This window comes from Balaenoptera acutorostrata, chromosome 2 (assembly GCF_949987535.1).
Source record: "Balaenoptera acutorostrata chromosome 2, mBalAcu1.1, whole genome shotgun sequence".
Classification (NCBI taxonomy): domain Eukaryota; kingdom Metazoa; phylum Chordata; class Mammalia; order Artiodactyla; family Balaenopteridae; genus Balaenoptera; species Balaenoptera acutorostrata.
Genome location: NC_080065.1, coordinates 118786376 through 118808326, shown reverse-complemented (window position 1 = coordinate 118808326; position 21951 = coordinate 118786376). Strand labels below are relative to the sequence as shown.

Here is a 21951-nt window from a genome sequence, read left to right as displayed (position 1 = left end):
GTGACCATTGTTGGCTTTATAGTATGAGATTGAGAGTGTGTTAGACTTTTTTCTGATGAAATACGAATGTAATGACATATCCTGGGTTTACCCTTATAACATTTGGTGTTTGTAGAAACCGTTTGGAAGCTCTATAAAAAACCATTTATTCAGAGCTTTTAAGGATTGTCCAATGAAGGGCAGTTACACTGACATCATTTATGAGTGTAACACAAAACTTTGGGATTAAAGACATTTTGAAAAATAACGAGTTTGGTCCAGAATCTTTGAATCATACTACAATTTATTTTGTAATTACATTGTAATGAATTGGATTTGATTTCTGATCTTGATGTTGTCAATAAATTGCTGTAGATTTACCTCTCAGACTGATTTTCAAATAATCTAAAGTCATTACTGATTCCTGCCCACCTCAAAATAAATAGTGGTGGTTCAGGCTTTTCTGTTTGTTTCAAAGTCTTGATTTCCCTTTTAATGTAATCAGTCAACTTTTTTTCTTTCATGTATATGAATACAAGAGTCCTAAAGCTTGTAGACATCTTGGACCTGATTATTCAAGAATAATTCTTGAAACTTAAAGTATGTATTATTGACTTCAAAAGTTGGAGCATTTGATGGTCAGAATTAATAGCCAAGATTTAAAACTTTATTACTGGATTTTCCATGCTTAATTTGTTGTTGATTTTTATTAACTTGTTGAGTCACAGTAACAGAAGGAATTCTAAAAAGTCATTTGCGTATAACTTGTTTAACTAAGTTTTTATTTCTGCCTCTAACTATAACATTGAATTATAAGGAATATGATGTTTTCCTAGACTGCCAAAATATGCGTATTGACTAATCTGTGACTTGGAACTTAATTACATAAAGGCATAATTTTCCTGCTCTTCAAAAGATTTTACAACTGTTCCAATATATTTATTGGTGAAATTTGGATTTTTAAAAAATCTCCTGTAGTCTATTGTGTATATTCCTCAGTGTCCTCTAGGATATTTGTGTTTTAACATGAAGGTTTTTCACTTTCAGTTCATTTTTTTCACTATAAAAAATATATATATTTGGAGTTTGTTTTGAGATTTTAACCTTATAATATGAGATGAGACTTCCTTTTGAAAATCCCGTTTCATTTGAAGTTTGTAAAGTTAGTTTAGAAGCATCTTTTATTTCTAGTTTTGCTAATTTTATAATTTTATTTTACAATTTTTTTTGTAGACTAGCAAAGAAGATAAGCTCTCAAGTCGTATTCAGAGTATGCTTGGAAACTACGATGAAATGAAGGATTTCATAGGAGACAGATCTATACCAAAGCTTGTTGCAATTCCCAAGCCTACAGTACCGCCGACAGCAGATGAAAAATCTAACCCAAATTTCTTTGAACAGAGACATGGGAGCTCTCATCAGAGTAGCAAATGGACTCCAGTAGGACCTGCACCCAGCACTTCTCAGTCTCAGAAACGGTCCTCAGGCTTACAGAGTGGACACAGTAGCCAGCGGGCCAGTGCAGGTGCCAGTAGTGGTGCTAATAGCAGTGGCCAGAGGCATGACCGTGACTCATACAGCAGTGGTGGGAGCAGTAGCCGGAAAAAAGGCCAGCATGGATCAGAACACTCCAAATCACGCTCTTCCAGCCCTGGAAAACCCCAGGCTGTTTCTTCATTAAGCTCCAGTCATTCCAGGTCTCATGGGAATGATCACCATAGCAAGGAACATCAGCGTTCCAAATCACCTCGGGACCCTGATGCAAACTGGGATTCTCCCTCCCGTGTACCATTTTCAAGTGGGCAGCACTCAAATCAGTCTTTCCCACCTTCATTGATGTCAAAGTCCAGTTCAATGTTACAGAAACCCACTGCCTATGTGCGGCCTATGGATGGACAGGAATCCATGGAACCAAAACTGTCCTCTGAACACTACAGCAGCCAATCTCATGGCAACAGTATGACTGAACTAAAGCCCAGCAGCAAAGCTCATCTCACCAAGCTGAAAATACCTTCCCAACCATTGGATGTAAGTCACACATTTAGAGCTTTTTAACATTGTAACTATATGAAGCAATTCACCCTGAAATTATGTTTGAAGTTGAACTGTCTCTTTGTCTTAATAGTAAGGAATGTAAAAGTTTAAGGAAAGACTTGTGATTGACTCCCAGGTGTATCCATAGAGCTCTTAGCTACCCCTCTTGAGCAGTAGAGAAAATGTCATTCATTGTTCTCAAATATTAAAATGACAAGTCAGTTATAGAATTAAAACATGGTCTATCAATACCTTAGGTTTCCTCGTTTTGATTTTATGGAATAATACATCTTGTGTTCTTTTGTTTTAAAAAAATTACTTCTGTTCTCATTGTGATACTCATCAATGAGATGTGGGCATGGTTCGTTGGGGTGAATGTTGGAACTTTTTTGGGTACGTGAAGATGGTAATGTTTTATGGTTTGGATGCCACGATCCTTACCTCTGGTTACACTTAAAGGTTTGAGGCAGCTGCTCCAGGCATAGTGGTGGTTTGAAATTTACAGTATTTATAACTATGTACCAAAACATGCTATTCAGAATAACCAAAGAAGTGAGCATTTGTTGTGAAATAGCTGAAATTTTATCTTTTAATCTAGTTTTTGCAATAAAAAATATTTTAAGTAATATCAGTAGCTGAAAATCATAGCTTAAAATGGTGGGGGAAGGGATCAGGAACAGGTAAAATGCTGTCTTAAGGACATTTTAAAATCTTTCTTGTGGCCTTGGGAAACTCATTGTTTGTAGCATTTGTCGTCTAATTACTCCTCTCAAGGGAACAGTAAAGTGGTAACTTTGTTCTTTCTTCAAACTATATAACATGATCCTTAGAGTTAGACTTCACTGTAGCTCTCCAGTTCCTGTTTGTACTTCAGAATAAAATTAACTTTCGAGATTTAAGAAATACTATGTAAAATGTCCAGCATGTTCTAGACAACTAATCTTTCAATAATACTGGTTTTATTCTGTTTGTTATTTATGTAAAATGATGATCTCAGTACCATGGTATATTTTGTATATAAACCAACTTTTAAATTTTTGACAAATTGTTCACCTGAAAAAAGTACATTTTAAAAATTATTTCTAATCCAAGTGTATGAAAGATAAGATTTCTTTTTCTTTTTTTGGCTGCGTTGGGTCTTTGTTGCTGCAAGCCGGGACTACTCTTCGTTGCGGTGCACGGGCTTCTCATTGTGGTGGCTTCTCTTGTTTTGGAGCGTGAGCTCTAGGCGTGTAGACTCAGTAGTTGTGGCACACAGGCTCTAGAGCGCAGGCTCAATAGTTGTGGTGCACGGGCTTAGTTGCTCTGCGGCATGTGGGATCTTCCCGGACCAGGGCTCGAACCCATGTCCCCTGTATTGTCAGGCGGACTCTTAACCACTGCGCCACCAGGGAAGTCCTTAAAATTTTTTTTTAAGAAATCTTATCTTGGGACTTTCCTGGTGGCGCAATGGTTAAGAATCTGCCTGCCAATGCAGGGGACACGGGTCGAGCCCTGGTCTTGGGAAGATCCCACATGCCGTGGAGCAACTAAGCCCATGTGCCACAACTATTGAGCCTGTGCTCTAGAGCACATGTGCCACAGCTACTGAGCCCACCTGCCACAACTACTGAAGCCTGCGTGCCTCAAGCCCGTGCTCTGCAACAAGAGAAGCCACGACAATGAGAAGCCTGCACACCGCAATGAAGAGCAGCCCCCGCTCGCCGCAACTAGAGAAAGCCTGCGCTCAGCAGCGAAGACCCAACACAGCCAAAGATAAATTAATTAATTAAAAAAAATTTTTTTAAATATAAAGTTCTTCCAGTCATGTACAGCTTGGTGATTAAAATTTTTTTAGTGCTTGAAAATCTATATTTAAGGAAATTAGTCCAAAGATTCCAATTAGTGTTCTGACTTATAGTAGTGGGATACTAAATATGCCTTTAATTTTAATCTCATTTCTAATAATGTTAAAGCCGTGCAACAAATGATAAAAATCTAATAAGAAATGACTCCAGATCTAATGTGTGTTTCTTTTCCTCTTTCTTTAGGCATGTGCTTCTGGTGATGTGAGCTGTGTGGATGAAATTCTTAAAGTAAGTTTTTTAAAAAATAGTTTTAGTCTCTTGAATTATGATGCTTTGCTACCCTCTTACCCTCCTTCCCCTTGTGTTTCACAAAGTATCTGAAACTGCAGCAGATTGCTTACATGCGTAACCTGATAATGGCCATCAAAAATAACTGACTCTGTTCTACTTATATTCATACTTAAGTTCTAAATCACTTGGTTTGTTTACTATTTGCCCTCAAAAAGCTGGGGTTTTTTTGTTTGTTTTTTTGTTTTATAAGTAAAAACAAACTCTAGTCTTAACAGCTTGCTTTGAAAAGAGGAAGAAACCAAATATAAACTGTACCTTCGTAGGTTTATCGGTTAATAATTTGAAGTACTAAAAATCTCAGTAGTTATCAGTCAGACCATTGTGTTGAAAGTAGCTTGCTTTGTAGTTCATCTGTATATACTGGTCAAATCCTACGATGAAAGATCTTCTCTGAATACTACACATTTTGAGTGTTTAATGGAATATGTTTAAACTTGACACATGACCAAAGAGTACATTCTTCTGTTGGGAAAAGAAAACGTTGTCCTTTGGAAAAAGAGAAAGTCCAGTGAAGTGAGTGACAACGACTGCTTTTGGCTCAATAGACAAAAACCATCAGTCACATATTAATTGTATTTTTTGTGTACACTCTTGAATTTTTGTGTCTGTACTTGTATTTCACTATGGATACTTTTGAAAGACTACTTGCATTGGCTGCCTTCCACTTTATTTTCTCCTTCCTTCCTTTAGCCTGCTAAAATCTCTTTTACTTCTACCATTCTGCTGAACTTGTTTCTCCAAGGTCATTATCTTCCATGTCATCAGAGGCTTCATTTGAGTTCTTTCTGCTGTTTTAAAGAATTTTTATTTTTTTCTTCGGAAAACATCATTCTTTCTTCCTTGACTGTTGTTATGCTTCACTGTTTTTATTTTCCGCACACCTTTCTTGTCTCACATTCTCTGTCCTTTGGCAACACTTGTGTCTTCTCTTATCTCTTAAATACGGGTGCATTGTCTAGCCTCTCCTCTTTTCTTTTCTCCTCTTTGATGTGATTTTCCTCCATCCTTTGGGATTTATCTGTTAGACAACTATTCAGTCTTTCCTGCTTTGGCCTCCTTTGGGTTTTGCTTTGTGTCTCTTAATTGCTTCTTAGCCGGGTCTCCATTTGGATTTCTCCCTGCTTCTTCAGACTCAACGTGTCTAAAGCCGTATTTATCAGAGTTAACTTCTGTTAGTAGTATCACCATTCTCCCTTGCTTATAAGTGTAGAATCCTAGTTATTTTCCACTTCTTTCTCTCATGTTTTATTTAATCACAAAAACTTCATGTAGACTTTGAAAATTCCTTGAAAATGTTCATTCCTTTATTTCCATTTCTGCCACTTTGAGCTTCAGTAATTGTAATATACAGTCCTCACTCTGCCTTTCTGTCTCCAGAGTCTCCCTGCTCATCTGTCTTCTGTATTGCTGCCAGATTCTTTGCTTTAATCCTTTGTCTTCATAAAGTGATATCCTTCTTAGAAGTTTTCAGTGGCTCTCTAAGGCCCCTAGAAAGAATAGTGTGCAAATTTAACATTTTAAATGTTAGGCTGTCCACAGGCCAGTTTCACCCTCTCGCACTATTGATTGACCACTTTTGCCAAACTGGTTCCCCTAAGCCATACACTTTCTTGCTCTTTCATCTTTGTAAAGTAAACTTTCATGGAATGTGTTTCTCCTTCCTCTTCAGTTATACATAGATTCTGTTTTTTCTTAGAATCCCACTGAAATCCTTATTCCCCCTGTGTCAGGCCATCAGACCACAGTGATAACTCATATTGCATTCATTTTTCAGTTGCCATGTACAAGTTTAAGGGAGCATATATCTTTACTCCTAAATCCTCAAAAACGCATGGCACTTTAATACCTGGAAGAAATCTTAGATTTTCTTATATTTAATTGTATCTTTGATGTTACTGACCATTTAGTCTACATTTTATGTATATGCAGGACTTGGCACATAGCCTTGGGTGTAATAGGTGCTCAGTCATTTGATGGTAGGGAGTTAAATAGATTTTCTATTGAGAGTATTTTGGTATTTGAGGTGTAAAATGCCAACATTGAAAACCTGGGGCATATGAGTTTCTGTTTCTTTTCCCTTCCCTATGTACAGCGTGCAAGGAAGTTCAGGTTCACATTCCCTTCGTGTTTTCTTTTTTTTTCTTCTTTTTTTTTTTTTTTTGGGCTGTGTTGGGTCTTTGTTGCTGTACGCAGGCTTTCTCTAGTTGTGGCGAGCAGGGGCTACTCTTCGTTGTGGTGCACGGGCTTTTCATTGTGGTGGCTTCTCTTGTTGCGGAGCACAGGCTCTAGGTGCTCAGGCTTCAGTAGTTGCAGCACGCAGGCCCTAGAGTGCATGGGCTCTAGAGCGCAGGCTCAGTAGTTGTGGTGCACGGGCTTAGTTGCTCCGCGGCATGTGGGATCTTCCCAGACCAGGGATCAAACCCGTGTCCCCTGCATTGACAGGTGGATTCTTAACCACTGTGCCACCAGGGAAATCCCCCTTCGTGTTTTCCTTTTTTTTTTTTTTTTTTTTTAACATTTATTTATTTATTTATTTATTTATGGCTGTGTTGGGTCTTCGTTTCTGTGCGAGGGCTTTCTCTAGTTACGGCGGGCGGGGGTCACTCCTCATTGCGGTGCGCGGGCCTCTCACTGCCGTGGCCTCTCTTGTTGCGGAGCACAGGCTCCAGACGCGCAGGCTCAGTAATCGTGGCTCACGGGCCTAGTTGCTCTGCGGCATGTGGGATCTTCCCAGACCAGGGCTCGAACCCGTGTCCCCTGCATTGGCAGGCGGATTCTCAACCACTGTGCCACCAGGGAAGCCCCTTCGTGTTTTCTTGATATTTGTAGTCATATTGTTTCTGGGAACCCCATCACAAACTTAAAGGAAAAAAAGTTTTTTAATCTAAAAGTAGTATATGTTTATTGTAAAAAATGATGTATTAATTCAAAGCTTAGCTTGCTAACTGAGTACCTACTGTGTGTCAAGCACTAGGGACATAGTGGTGATAATAGTGATAGTGGTGCACCCTTTGAGCTGACATTCTCGAGCAGGATGTAGGAAATAATCAATTATATACAATTACTTCAGAAAGTGAAATGCTATTAAAAAATAAAGCCTTGTAAGAGGATAAAGAGCAAGTTTAGTGCAGGTGGCTGTTTCAGGAGATTCAAGTGGGAGAAGCTGCATCAAGTGCCCTTGTCTCTTCCTCCTTCAGTCATTCTGTTGTCCAGAGGTAGCCATTGTTAAATGTCTTCCAGAGATTTTTTTCACCGATAAGCATTTACGAGGATATACACTATGATTTGTATTTGCCACTTAACAGTAACTGTGGATATCATTTTATTTCAGTAGGTAACTTTCTCATTTTTCTGTCTGCTTGGTGTTCCATTGTATGAATGTCTGGTAATCTGATCCTTTGTTGTTGGATATTTAGGTTGTTCTCATTTTTTAAAAGCGTGAACCCCTTGAATATGTATCTTTACATAACTATGTGGGTATAGCTATAGGGTAAATTCCTAAAAGTTATATCACCTTTAATTTATTGTATTTTCTCAGACTACTTGATGACTTACTTTGAACTAAATGCCAGAGATAAAACACTCCCTCCTTATTCTGATACCTCTCTCTCTCCTGCTTCTCTAACCATATACATTGTGATTGTATCCAAACCTCTACTTGGACATACTTGGCATATGATTAGACAGAAGGCATTGAATGAAATCAGACCTATGGCCTTTCTTGTCTGTCTTCCTCCTTGTATGTTTTTGATAGCTCTCTTCTTATTTCCTCCACCTGACCAAAATTTCCTATCAGTGAATGGGCTCTGTAGCCAGACTACCTAGGATCAAATTCTGTGTCCATTACTTACTAAGTGTGTGACCTGGAGTAAATAACTTAATCTCTGTGCTTCAGTTTTGTCCTACATAGAGTCAGGATAATAACGGTATCTACTTCATAATGTCATTATGACGACCAGTTGAGTAACAAACATGTAAAATAACAGTATCTGGCCCATTAAAGGTACGCAGTAAATGCTGGCTGCTTTTCTTACTGTTATTCCCTTCCTCCCACTCCCACAGCAAGCTCTTCCTCAGTAGCATTTTACTAGCCTTGTATTTGATTACAGGCTGATTTCTACAACTGTTCACAGGTCTTACCATCTTAACTCTAAGCTCCTTGAAGCCAGAGAGTGTAAACTATTTATCTTCCTATTACCTACCCCATAGTGCCTTGCACACACTGTGCTTAATTAATATTGATTGATTAAATATGTATACTTTTGGAGGAGCAATCACGAAACCAGCATTTATAATACGAATCTGGTTTTTAGCTGTGTAATTTTTATCCTTGACCTGCTTGAAAACAAACTGTAATAATTACATTTCAGGAGATGACGCATTCATGGCCTCCCCCTCTAACGGCTATTCATACACCATGCAAAACCGAACCTTCCAAATTTCCTTTTCCAACTAAGGTAAGTAAATGAAGTGTGTCTTTATACTGTAAGAAAACTCTAAATGGCTTGACTAAAATCATGTGAATTCAGAATTATCTTGCCATTCCCATTCTAGTGGGAGATAGATAATAAATAAGTGAATAAATAGGTAAGTTTGGATAGTGATATTACTATGAAGAAAATAAAACTAGAACATAGAATCGAGATTAACTTGGATTGAGAGATACTTGGAAAATCTTTGAAGGCAACATGGGAAAGAGACTTAGAAGTCATCAATGTTTGTTGCAAACTATTATGATAGTCTAGGCCACAGATGATAAGGGCTTCCCAAACTGTTTGTATGAGGAACTCCTTTCCAGAGGACACAACAACCATACTTATGTCATATGGTAAAGGTTCCTCAGACAACAGTTCCAAGCTCGTCTAAAATCAGCAGATTTGGTTTTTTTACATCAATTTATACTTATACAAATAATGCAAAAATATATTCTCCTTGTGAAAGTTTGGGCAGGACCCCTAATAATAGTCTTCCCCATATTCTGTCTCCTACATCTCACCAGAGCTACTTCATACATACGTTTACAAGTCTTTTCATATGCATTTACATACACATGTAATGTAATTGTTACATACATGCATTTTCTCATGTTTAATTTCTGTACAGATACATTCTACTGTATTTTTCATCAGTCAGCAATAGATCTTAGAGACTTTTTCATATTATTTTATATATATATATAGAGAGAGAGATTATATATAGATAATATATTACATATAGAGGTATTTCAGTTCTTTTAACTGCATCCATTTTATAAGTATATCTTACTTTATTTAGCCATTTCCCGTTGGTATTTAACTTGTTGCCAAGTTAAATTGTAAACATTGCTATAGTGGATAACTTTGTTCATGCCTTCTTGTGTGCATATGAGTTTCTTTTGTGTAAAGAGCAAGAAGTATAATTGTTGGATATTGAGAGTATATAGTTAATATATTCTCTCAAATCCCCTCCATAGTGATTGTACTAGTCAGTACTCCCACTTGTATTCTCTATTATTCCTTACATGCACACCACTATTTGTTATTTTAAGTACCAGTCTTTTGAGTGGGAAATGGCATTCCATTTCCTAGATTGCTAGTAAGGTTCATCATCTTTAGTCCATTTAACTTCTATGTGGATGAATTGGCCTATTTCCTCTGCCTTTTGGGCTACATCTTTCACTGAATAAGTTTCAGGAGAGAATTTCTTTTTTTGTTTTGTGCTGTTTGAATTCTGGATTCAAGTAATTTATTCCACATACTGCAAATGTTTCTCCCAGTTAGAGCCCTTTTAAGTTTTATGGTCTAGAAGATTTTAATTTTGATGAATAAATTTATCTTTTTCTTCTATAAAGCTTTTGCTTTTTAATGTCTTGTTAAAGAAAGCTTTTCCTTCTCCAGGATCATAAACATATCTTCTTATTTTTCGTTTAATGTGATTGCAGTTTTGTTTTCTTTGTTTATATTTAGCCCAGTTTATTTTTGTGAGTGATGTGAGGTATATCACTCACATCTGCCTATATGTGTGCCATACCACTCTTTTACTTTTTTAAGTCAACTTTGTTTACACATTAAAAATGCACATATATTTAATGTACAGCCTCAGTTTTGATAGACATATGCACCTGTGTAACCACCACGTTAATCAAGAATTAGAACATTTCTGTCACCCCACAAAGTTCCCTCAAGTTCCTTTCCAGTCCCCCTCACCCCCACCACTGGCCCCACACAATTGCTGACCTGTTTTATGTTACTATAGGTAAGTTTTGCTTTTTCTAGAATTTCATATAAATGTACTCCATACAGTGTATACTTTTTTGGCATATATATTTGCATTCTTTTGCTCAGTATGTACTTCTGGAATTCTTCCATGTTCTTGAATATATCAGTAATTTTTTCCTTTTTATTCATAGTTCATTTTTATTTCTGTTGGATGAAAATACCAAAATTTGTTTATCCATTCACCTGTTGATGAACATTTGGGTTGTTTCTAGATTTGGGCTATTGAGAATTAAGTATTTATAAACATTCACTAACAGTCATTTGTGTGTTTATATTTTCTTTTCTTATGGGTAAATACTGAGTCATATGGAAAAAAGTAGAATTGCTGGGTCATGTGTTAAGTGTGTGTTAAATTGATTGTATCACACTCCTACCTTCTCCCACTCCCATTTCCCAGCAGTGTATGATAGTTTCATTTGTTCTACATCCTTGCCTACATTTTCTATTGTCATTCTGTTTAGTTTTACCCATTTTAGTGGGCATGTAAAGGTATCTCATATTGATTTTAATTTGTATTTCCCTTATGACTAATGATGTTGAACCTCTTTATGAGCTTATTGGCCATTCTTCTGTTTGAAATATCAGTTCAAATATTTGCCTTTGCCTTCTCTTTGAAATATCAGTTCAAACTTTGGCCTTTGTCGTGTGTGTGTGTCGTGGTGGTGGTGATGCCAGAGTTGGGTGGGTGATGATTGTAGTTTTGTTTTGTTTTTTTCTAATAATGTCTTTGGTTTGATATCAGGATAGTGCTAGCTTCTTAAAAGGAGCAAAGAAATGTTCCCTTCATCTCTATTTTCTGAAATAGTTTGTGAAATATTAGTATTAATTCTTCCCTGTATGTTTAATATAATTCATCAATGAAGCTATCTGTACCCCTAGTATTCTATATTGGAAGGTTTTAAATTACAAATTAAATTTCTTTATTAAATATAGAGCTATTCAGATTTTCTATTTCTTCTTATGTCAGTTTTAGTAATTTTGTTCGTTTCAGTCAAATTTATTGGCACAGTTATTTATAATCTATACTTACTCTTTAATGTCTGTAAGATCTATAGTGAAGTCCTTTTCTCCCTGCTATTGGTGATTTGTAGTCTCTTTTTGTTTTCCTTGATTTGTCTAGCTAGACGTTTATCAGTTTTGTTGGTCATTTCCAAGAACCATCTTTTAGTTTTTTTCAGTTTTCTGTTTCTTTGATTTTTGCTTTTACTGTGATTATCTTCTTCTTTCTACTTATTTTGAAGATTCTTTTTTTTTTTAATTTTTATTTATTTATTTATTTTTGGCTGCATTGGGTCTTCGTTGCTGCACGTGGGCTTTCTCTAGTTGTAGTGACCAGGGGTACTCTTCACTGCAGTGTGTGGGCTTCTCATTGCAGTGGCTTCTTTTGTTGCAGAGCACAGGCTCTACGTGCATAGGCTCAGTAGTTGTGGCTCGCGGGCTCTAGAGCACAGGCTCAGTAGTTGGGGCGCACGGGCTTAGTTGCTCCGCGGCATGTGGGATCTTCCCGGACCAGGGCTCGAACCCGTGTCCCCTGCCGTGGCAGGCAGATTCTTAACCACTGTGCCACCAGGGAGGTCCCTTTCTACTTACTTTGGGTTTCATTTGCTTTTCTCCTGATTTCTTAAGTTGGAAGCTTAGATCATAGATTGTAAACATTTCTTGTTTTAAGTATATAAAACTATCAATTTCCCTCTAAGCCCTGTTTTAAATGTACCTCACAAATGGTGATATATTGTGTTTTTATTATCATTCTGTGTAGAATATTTCCTAATTCCCTGTGTGACTTCTTTGTTTTATTTAGAAGTATGTAGTTTTATTTTCAAGTATTTGAAGATTTTCCAGATATTATTCTGTTACTGATTTCTAATTTATTTATATTCTTGTCAGAGAATATATGCTGTAGAATTTCAGTCCTTTTAAATTTATTCAAATGTTTTCAGGCCTAGTAAATGATCTCTCTTGGTGACTCTTCCATGTGCACCAGACACAATATGTTCTATATGTGTCAATTAGATATGGTTGGTTGAGAGTGTTTAAGTCATCTATATTTTTACTGACTTTCTATCAACTTGTCCTCTCAGTTACTGAAAGGAGAGTGTTGACACCTGCATCTGTATTCGTGGTTCTGTATGTTTCCTTTCAGTTTTGTCCATTTTGGGCTCATGTATTTTGGAGCTTTGTCCTTAGGTACATATACATTTAGGATTTCTGTGTCTTTCTGATGAATTGATCTCTTTTTTTTCATTATAAGATTTCCCTCTATGTATCTGGTATTAATGCTTGTTCTGAAGTTTATTTTGTTTGATCATATGATAATTCTATTTTTAGTTTTCTGAGTAACCTCCCCACTGTTTTTCATAGTGGCTGTACCAACTTACATTCCCACCAACAGTATAGGAGGGTTCCCTTTTCTCCCCACCCTCTACAGCATTTGTTATTTGCAGACTTTTTTAAAATTAATTAATTAATTTATTAATTTATTTATTTTTTGGTTGTGTTGCGTCTTCGTTGCTGTGCATGGGCTTTCTCTGGTTGCGGCAAGCGGGGGCTACTCTTTGTTGTGGTGTGCGGGCTTCTCATTGCGGTGACTTCTCTTTGTTGCAGAGCACAGGGTCTAGGCACACAGGCTGCAGTAGTTGTGGCATGCGGGCTCAGTAGATGTGGCTCACAGGCTCTAGAGCACAGGCTCAGTAGTTGTGGCGCACGGGCTTAGTTGCTCCGTGGCATGTGGGATCTTCCCAAGACCAGGGCTCAACCCCGTGTCCCCTGCATTGGCAGGCGGATTCTTAACCACTGTGCCACCAGGGAAGTCCCTACTTGTAGACTTTTTAATGATGGCCATTTTGACCAGGGTGTGGTGGTACCTCATTGTAGTTTTGATTTGCATTTCTCTAATAATTAGCAATGTTGAGCATCTTTTCATGTGCCTGTTGGCCATCTGTATGTCTTCTTTGGAGAAATGCCTATTTAGGTCTTCTGTCCATGTTTTGATTGGGTTTTTTTTTTTGTTATTGAGTTATATGAGCTGTTTGTATATTTTGGAAATTAAGCCCTTGTTGGTCGCATTGTTTGCAATATTTTCTCCCATTCTGTGGGTTGTCTTTTCGTTTTGTTTATGGTTCCTTTTGCTGTGCTGTTTCGTTTGACAATCAACTCTCCTTTGTCTGATATTCATATAAAAGCCACTCCAGCTTTTTAAGAATTTATGGTTAACATGGTTTAACATTTTCTATTCTTTTATTTTTAATCTTTTTGTGCCTTTATATTTAAAGTGAATTTCTTATAGGTGGCATATAATTGGGTCTTGATTTTTTATTTACTCTGCCCATGTAGTGTGTAATCTTGGCACATTCAAAAGATTTCCCTTTAATGTAATCATTAGTGTTGTAGGGTTTAAGTGTTCCATTTGCTACTTGTTTTCTATTTGTCCCATCAGCTCTTTCTTTCTTTGTTCCCTTTCTTGAGATCCTTTTGGGTTAAATAATTATTTTTTAATATTCTGTCTCTTATTTAATAGGTATACCTCTTTTTTAATTGTAAGTTAAAGCTTGAGTTTATCCGAAGACTTTGGGTATAAGTTCATAATTCTGGCTAATAGCTACTTTTCCTTTTTTTTGGTAACTATTTCATTGAGATGTAATATACATACCATACAGTTCATCCATTTAAAATGTACAATTCACTGGGTTTTAGTATATTTAGAGTTGTGTAACCATCACCGCAATTATTTTAGAACATTTTCATCACCCCAGAAAGAAACCTTGTACCCTTTAGCAGTCACCTTCCCATTTCCTCCAACCCCACTCCCCACCCCCCAGCCTCTAGGCAACCACTGATCTTACATTATATCTCTGTAGATTTGCCTATTCTGGACATTTCATATAAATAGAGTCATGCAACATGTGGTCTTTTGTGACTGGATCTTCTTGTTTTTTGTTTTTTTGGCTGCATTGGGTCTTCGTTCCTGCACACAGGCTTTCTCTGGTTGCGGCAAGCGGGAGCTGCTCTTCGTTGCGATGCGCAGGCTTCTCATTGCGGTGGCTTCTCTTGTTGCGGAGCATGGGCTCTACACACGTGGGCTCTGGTAGTTGTGGCATGCAGGCTCAGTAGTTGTGGCTCGCGGGCTCTAGAGCGCAGGCTCAGTAGTTGTGGTGTACGGGCTTAGTTGCTCAGCAGCATGTGGGATCTTCCCAGACCAGGGATCGAACCCGTGTCCCCTGCATTGGCAGGCAGATTCCAGGGATCGAACCCGTGTCCCCTGCATTAACCACTGCGCCACCAGGGAAACCTGCTGTCATTTATTAAGTTGAGGAAGTTCCCTTCTATTTTTATTTACCTGAGAGTTCTTATCAGGAATGAATTTTGGATTTTTTGAATGTGTTCTTTCAATTTATTGATATAATCAGATGATTTTCCTTTTTTTTGTCCGTAAAATGGTGACTACATTGGTTAATTTTAAATTTTTAAATCAGCATTACATTTCCTGGTAAAAACTCCACTTAGTCATTATGTATTATCTGCTTTATATAGTGTTGAATTTGATTTTCAAAAATATTTTTTTTCAGAATTTTTGCACCTGTGTTTCTGAGGGATACTGGTCTGTAATTTTCTTTTCTTGTTGTCTTTGTCTGGCTTTGGTATCAGAGTAATGCCTACCTCATAGAATGAGTTGGCACATAATTCCTTCTTCTCCATTTTCTGGAATAGTTTGTGTAGAATTGGTATTATTTCTTCCTAAATGTTTGCTAGAATTAACCAGTGAAGCCCTGTGAGTATTGAGTTTCCTTTGTAGGACAGTTTTGTAAAAATTGAATTTATATAATCATGTTATCTATTTCTCCTTGTGTCTGCTTTGGCAGTTGTGTCTTTCAAGGGATTTGTCCATTTTACCTACTCATTATCAAATGTTGTCAAATTTATTGATGTAAAGTTTTTGATAATTTTCTTTTATTATACTTTTAAAAATCTGTTGTGATGCCACTTCTCTTATTCCTATTATTGGTAATGTGTTTCTTCTCTCTCTTTTTCATCTGTCTAGAGGTTTGTAAGTTTTATTGATCTTATTTTTAAAAAACTGCTTTTTTTCCCTCTCTCCATTGTTTTCAATTTTGTTGCATTGATTTCTACACTGATCTTTATTACTTTTTTGTTCTGCTTTGTTTTGCTTTATTTTGCTCTTCTTTTAAAAAAATTCTTAAACTGGAAGCTAAGGTTGTTGATTTGAGATCTTTCTCACTTTCTAATATAGGATTTTAATGCTATAAATTACCCTCTAAGTAATGTTTCGTTTACATCCCAGAGATTTTGATATGTTATGTTTTCATTTTTATTCAGTTCAACATAACTTTTTTGTTGTTGTTGTTGTGTTTTGTTTTGTTTTGGCCACATCATGCATGGCATGCAGGATCTAAGTTCCCTGACTAGGGATCCAACTTGTGCCCCCTGCAGTGGAAGCATGGAGTCCTAACCACTGGACTGCCAGGGAATTCCCTCAACATAAACTTCTGATTTCTTTGATTTCTTCTTTGTTCTGTGGGTTATTCTGAAGTGTCATTTAGTTTCCAAATATTTGGAGTTTTTTTCATATATCTTCTGTTATTGATTTGTGGTTTAATTCCGTTGTGGTCAGAGAACATATTTTGTGTGACTTGAATCCTTTTACATTTGTTAAGACTATTTTATGGCCCAGAATATTGTCTCTTCTGGTAAATGTTTTGTGTACCCTTGAAAAGAGTGTACCGTTGTCAAGTGGAGTGTCCTGTAAATGTCAATTAGATCAAGTTAGTTATGGTGTTATTCAAGTTTTCTGTGTTTTTATTCTTTTTAATTCTCGTTCTACCAATTATTAATTTATAGTTAATCTCCAACTATACTTTGAATTTGTCTCTTTGTCCTTACTTATTCATTCCTACTTTTTCAAGTTCTGCTTTTAGGTGCTTGAACATTTGGGATTGTTATTAGCTCTAGATGAGTTGGCCCCTTATCGTTATGAAATGACCTCCCTTTAATCCTGATATTATTCTTTGCTATAAAATTTACTTTGCCTGATATTAATATAACCACTTAGCTTTCTTTTGATTAATGTTAAGTTGTATACCTTTTTCCATCCTTTACATTTAACCTGTGTTCTTACATTTAAAATGCATTTCTTATAAGTAGCATAATTTTGTCTAGAGCTTTTTTGTATTCAGTCTGACACTCTCCTCTTTTTGGGGGGTATTTAGTCCATTTATATTTAATGTGATTATTGACATGGGTGGGTTTATCTCTGCCATCTTGCTTTTTGATATCTACCTGCCCCATCTGGTCTTTTTTGCCTTCTTTTTGGATTGAGTATTTTTTATTATTACATTTCATTTTTGGCTTATTAGCTGTAATTCTTGGGTTTTGAATGTTTACTTCAGGGTTTGTAGAATGTATCTTTAACTTACTGAAATCTATCTCAAGTAATACTAAGCCATTCTTTTCTATTATATAAAAATTTCTCAACATTATGCTTGCGTTTTTCACTTCTCCGTATCCTGTTGTTGCATACATTTACTTTTCATGTAAGTTATAAACCCCACAAAATTGTTAATCATTTTAAAAGTCTTTTTTTTTAATTAATTAATTAATTTATTTATTTTTGGCTGTGTTGGGTCTTCGTTTCTGTGCGAGGGCTTTCTCTAGTTGTGGCGAGTGGGGGCCACTCTTCATCGTGGTGCGCAGGCCTCTCACTATCACGGCCTCTCCTGTTGCGGAGCACAGGCTCCAGACACGCAGGCTCAGTAGTTGTGGCTCACGGGCCCAGTTGCTCCGCGGCATGTGGGATCCTCCCAGACCAGGGCTCGAACCCGTGTCCCCTGCATTGGCAGGCGGATTCTCAACCACTGCACCACCAGGGAAGCCCCAAAAATCTATTATTTTTTAAAGAGATTTAAATAATAGGAAAAAAAGGCTTTTGTATTTCCCCATATAGTTACCATTTCATTTGCTCTTTCTTCCTTTGTGTTAATCCAGATTCCTCTCTGGTATCATTTTCCTCCTACCTGGAGGACTTCTTTAACTTTTCTTTATAGTGCTTATTTGCTGGTGATAAATGCTTTTAGCTTTTGTATGTCTGAAATAAATTTTTATTTCACCTTTTCTTTTTTGTTTTTAAGATACAGTCACTAAATATAGATCTCTAGGTTGAAGATGTTGATCCATTGTCTTCTGGCTTGCATTGTTTCTGATAAGTAATTTATTGTTGTTCTTTCTTCATCTGTGTATAATGTGTCTTTTTTTTTTTCTGGCTGCTTTTAAGAGTATTCTGGTTGCAACTGATTTTAAGTTGTTCATTTATGATGTGTCTTGGTGTGATTCTCTTCATCTTTCTTGTGCTTGGGTTTGTTTGTTTTTAGCTTCTTGGAACTTTGGGTCCATAGTTTTCATCATATTTGGGAAAATTTTGCTATTACTACCTCAAAATATTTTTCTGTACTCACTTATTTCCTTTTCCCTCTTCTTTAGAGACTCCAATTACATGTACAGTGGGCCTCTTGAAGTTGTTCAACAGTGTAGTAATGTGCTCTTCATTTTTCTCAATCTTTTATCTTTTGTTGTTTCATTTTGAGTTGTTTCTATTGCTGTATCTTCAGGTTCAGTAAACTTTTGTTCTGCATTGTCTAGTTTGCTATTAATCCAGTTTGACATATTTTTAATCTCAGATATTTTAGTTTTCATCTCTCTAAGCCTGATATGTTTATGTGTTTTATCAAACAGATACTAAGTTCTTACTATGTTTCAGATACTAAATTTGACAATGTATTTTTTAAAAAATTTTATTTATTTACAGTCTTTTTGGTCACACCATAGGGCTAGTGGGATCTTATTTCCAAGACCAGGGACTGAACCTGAGCCCTCTGCAGTGAGAGTGTGGAGTCCTAACCACTTGGATGACCAGGGAATTCCCAAGAATGTATTTTTTATTGCAATGCTTTTTCTTTCTTTCCAGCTTTAAAAAAAATTTTTTTAAATTTTATTGAAGTATAGTTGATTTACAATGTTGTGTTAATTTCTGCTGTATAGCAGTGATTCAGTTATACATACATATACATTCTTTTTCATATTCTTTTCCATTATGGTTTATCATGGGATATTGAATATAGTTCCCTGTGCTGTACAGTAGGACCTTGTTGTTTATCCATTCTGTATATAATAGTTTACATCTGCTAATCCCAAACTCCCAATCCATCCCTCTCCCACCCCCTCCTCCTTGGCAACCACAAGGCTGTTCTTTATGTCTGTGAGTCTGTTTCTGTTTCATAGGTAAGTTCATTTTTGTCATATTTTAGATTCCATATACAAGTGATATCATATGGTATTTGACAGTGTATTCTTTTTTAAAAAATATTTATTTATTTATTTGGCTACATTGGGTCTTAGCTGTGGCATGTGGGATCTTCGTAGCGGCATGTGGAATCTTTCATTGTGATGTGCGGGCTCTTTGTTGTGGCACACAGGCTTCTCTCTAGTTGTGGCACACGGGCTGTAGAGCGCAAGGGCTCAGTAGTTGTGGCACGCAGGCTTAGTTGCTCCGCGGCATGTAGGATCTTAGTTCCCCAACCTGGGATCGAACCTGCGTCCCCTGCAGTGGAAGGCAGATTTTTAACCACTGGACCACCAGCAAGTCCCTGACAATGTATTCTTTATTGGTGACACTTTTAGTTAGAATGGTGAGGGCAAAAGAATGATTGCAGTGGGCTCAAAAAGTATTGGAGACAATGATTATATAAATGGAGACTTTCTTTTGAGGCATTGTCTGTAAAAGGGAGCAGAGAAATGTGGTGGTGCCAAAAGGGTATGGTGATATTATCAGGGGGGTATTTTTTATAAGATGAGGACATTTTATCGTATTTATATGCTGATGAAAATGATTTTGTAAAAAGGGAAAAACAAGTGATATATGGGAAAGAGAGAAGGTAACCTTAGGAAATCTCCACAAGAGGGATTGACATTCATGCCCAAGTAGAGAAGATTGGCCTTAGAATAGAGCACAATTAGGTCATTCTTTTTCACAGGAGGGAAAGCAGAGTGAATGGGTGTAGTTAGAGATAGGTTGGTAGATTTTCCAGTGATAGTTTCAAGCAAACTAAAGCTTTTGACTGCCTTTACTCAGATTCACTGTATGTTCTGAACAATCCCTGGCAGTGTTCTAGGTGCTGTATATACAGCACTGAACCGTTTAGATGGTGTCAATGTGTAGAATAGTTCCTGGCACTTAATAGCTATTCAGTAAATGTTTATTGACTGAATTTGGGTATATATACTCAGGTAACTGTGTTTAGATTTTTGATATTTATGAAACCGCTCAGTTAGCTGCTTAATGATTATTGCTTTGGTTGGGTTGCTTTTACAGGATTTTGCTTTTTATAGCTTGTCTCATGCTGTGAATTTTCAGTGAATACAGCTTCACGTATAATGTAGCTTAAAGCTTTATATGAAGCTTTAATAGGTATTTATTCTCCTTGTGCACTAACCATATGGACTAAGTCTAATGAGTGGACAGAGAAGGGACAAAGTTTTGATACTCAGGGAGTTTGGAGATGGCATCCTAGAGAAGATGACAACAACCGGGATTAGAAGGGGACGTATAGGAGTGCCAGAAGCACATGGGAAGATGAGGAGCACAACAGAGAGGATTTCCTACCCATTAACAGATCTGAAAGAGCAGTTCATAGTCATGGGTGAGAAATTGAGTTTAAGAACATATTTGGAGAGCTAGTTTATTAGTGAATCACTATCATTTGCTTAACCATTCTTTATCTGTCCCATTTAAAAACAACACAACAACAACAAAAAAATCCAGTCTGTTCCATGTTGTTCTCCAGCTACTCCTCCACTTCAGAGTTAATCTTATTCAAGAGTGGTTCATATTTGCTGTCTGTATACTTTCCTCCATTTAATCCTCAGTCCAAGCTGATCTTGCTTTCACTCTCAGTGTCTCACCAAAACCATTAAGATCACCAGGGGCCCATTTTGGCAACTCCAATTAATGTTTTTCATTTTCTATCTTCATTGAGCTTCTCATGAGCACTGAATGTTGTTTAACCTATTTCTTCCTTGTCTCCCACTATACACTGCTCATCCAGATTTACTTTGTTTCTTCAGTTGCTCATTTTTCTCTTCTATCTCTCCCTCTACCATTAAAAGTAAGTTTTCTGGGCATTGTGTTGAGTACTATAAGAGAATACAAAAGAAGAAATGTGTTCTGCCAGTGTGTCAAACATTTGGTTGTAGAAATGAAATAATACAAAAGAAAGAAAAAAGAATTACATGTTAGTGTTTAATTGGATGCACAGTTAAACATGAGGAGAAGTCATGATTCTCCCAATCAAAAAGCAAAGAGAAAAACAAGCATGGTTCTCTTCTACTGTTCCATATCTTAGTGAAGCTAGAAAACCTTATAGGAGTTATGTTTGGCACTTTCCTCTTCATCACACCTCATAGACTGTCACCAAATCCTAATGATTTTAATTCCTTTAATACATTTCAATTTCATTCATTTTTCTCCATCTTTATTGATACTGCTGTGGTAAGTCAGTGGTCTCCAGAGTGGAGAACATATACCCCAGTGTTGTGTGCATTGGAGAATGGAGGGTGGGGGATGAAAAGTTTATTCTTATTTTTTAGTTCTAAAAATCCCAATTTATTTGCTTTTTAATTTTAAAAGAAAAATCAAATATGTACATTTTGCTGTCTCTTGATCCGAATGGCAGATGGTCACATTTTATGTCTGGTATGTGAGGTATCCCAAGAGAAGTTTAGGTCTTTTCAATATGGAAAATTGATAGAGTTGTTTTCATTCATTTGTTCTTCCTAGGTGTGTCATATTGTCATATTACAGTTTTAAGTGTGCTTGGTTAAGATGATTTACAGATTGTATTAACTGGTTTTAATTCAACTAATCTTCACTAATGCACAAATGGCTTAAAAGACATACCTGCAGTGAAACTACTGAATGAAAATAACACTAAAATGCATTTCTGACCAAACAAGAAAATGGCAGAGTTGAGATTGTCCTTCTCGTATTATGAGCTCTTCATCTGCCACTACAAAGTAGAAACAAAGATGCCATAAGCAGAAAAAAGAAAAAAAAAGTCCAGATTATCAACAGTAGTTTGAGCATGCATGTTTATCATTAACCTTGCTTTTAGTGTATATAGCAAGTGCCTTGAGATAGTAACTGATGAAACTGAAAGCATCATAATTTGTACTTAGTGATATTTTGAATTATGTGGTATTCAGTTCAGTCCTTAAACATAAATCAGGCCTAATAAAATTTTATTAAAAACTTCTTTTGATGTTTCTCCCAGTGTTCTATAACCTTTGTTTAAAAACTCGGTCTTTTTACTCCAATGAAAATGACTGAAATCCAGTACAGAGAGAACACAGAGAAAACATACTAAAATGCATTCCTTTGTCAGGAAACACTATTGAAACAGGCTTAGAAAGCAAAGCTAAAGATTCAGGAAACAAATATTAGAATAAATCGTGCATTGCACAAAGTTAGCTATATATAG

The 21951-nt window shown here is 36.6% G+C and overlaps 1 protein-coding gene across 5 annotated transcripts in view; it reads left to right on the top strand.

Annotated features, from left to right (window-relative positions):
- Positions 1–21951, top strand: part of AFF4 (ALF transcription elongation factor 4) — a 96864-nt gene that overhangs the window by 34038 nt on the left and 40875 nt on the right. For 4 of the 5 annotated variants that reach the window (XM_028168097.2, XM_057538833.1, XM_057538829.1 and 1 more), the window contains 3 exons: positions 1213–2007; positions 4044–4088; positions 8522–8608. In XM_028168097.2, the coding sequence (XP_028023898.2) occupies positions 1213–2007; positions 4044–4088; positions 8522–8608 (927 nt within the window). The remainder of the gene's footprint in view (positions 1–1212; positions 2008–4043; positions 4089–8521; positions 8609–21951) is intronic. The other variant, XM_057538839.1, reaches the window with a different exon arrangement.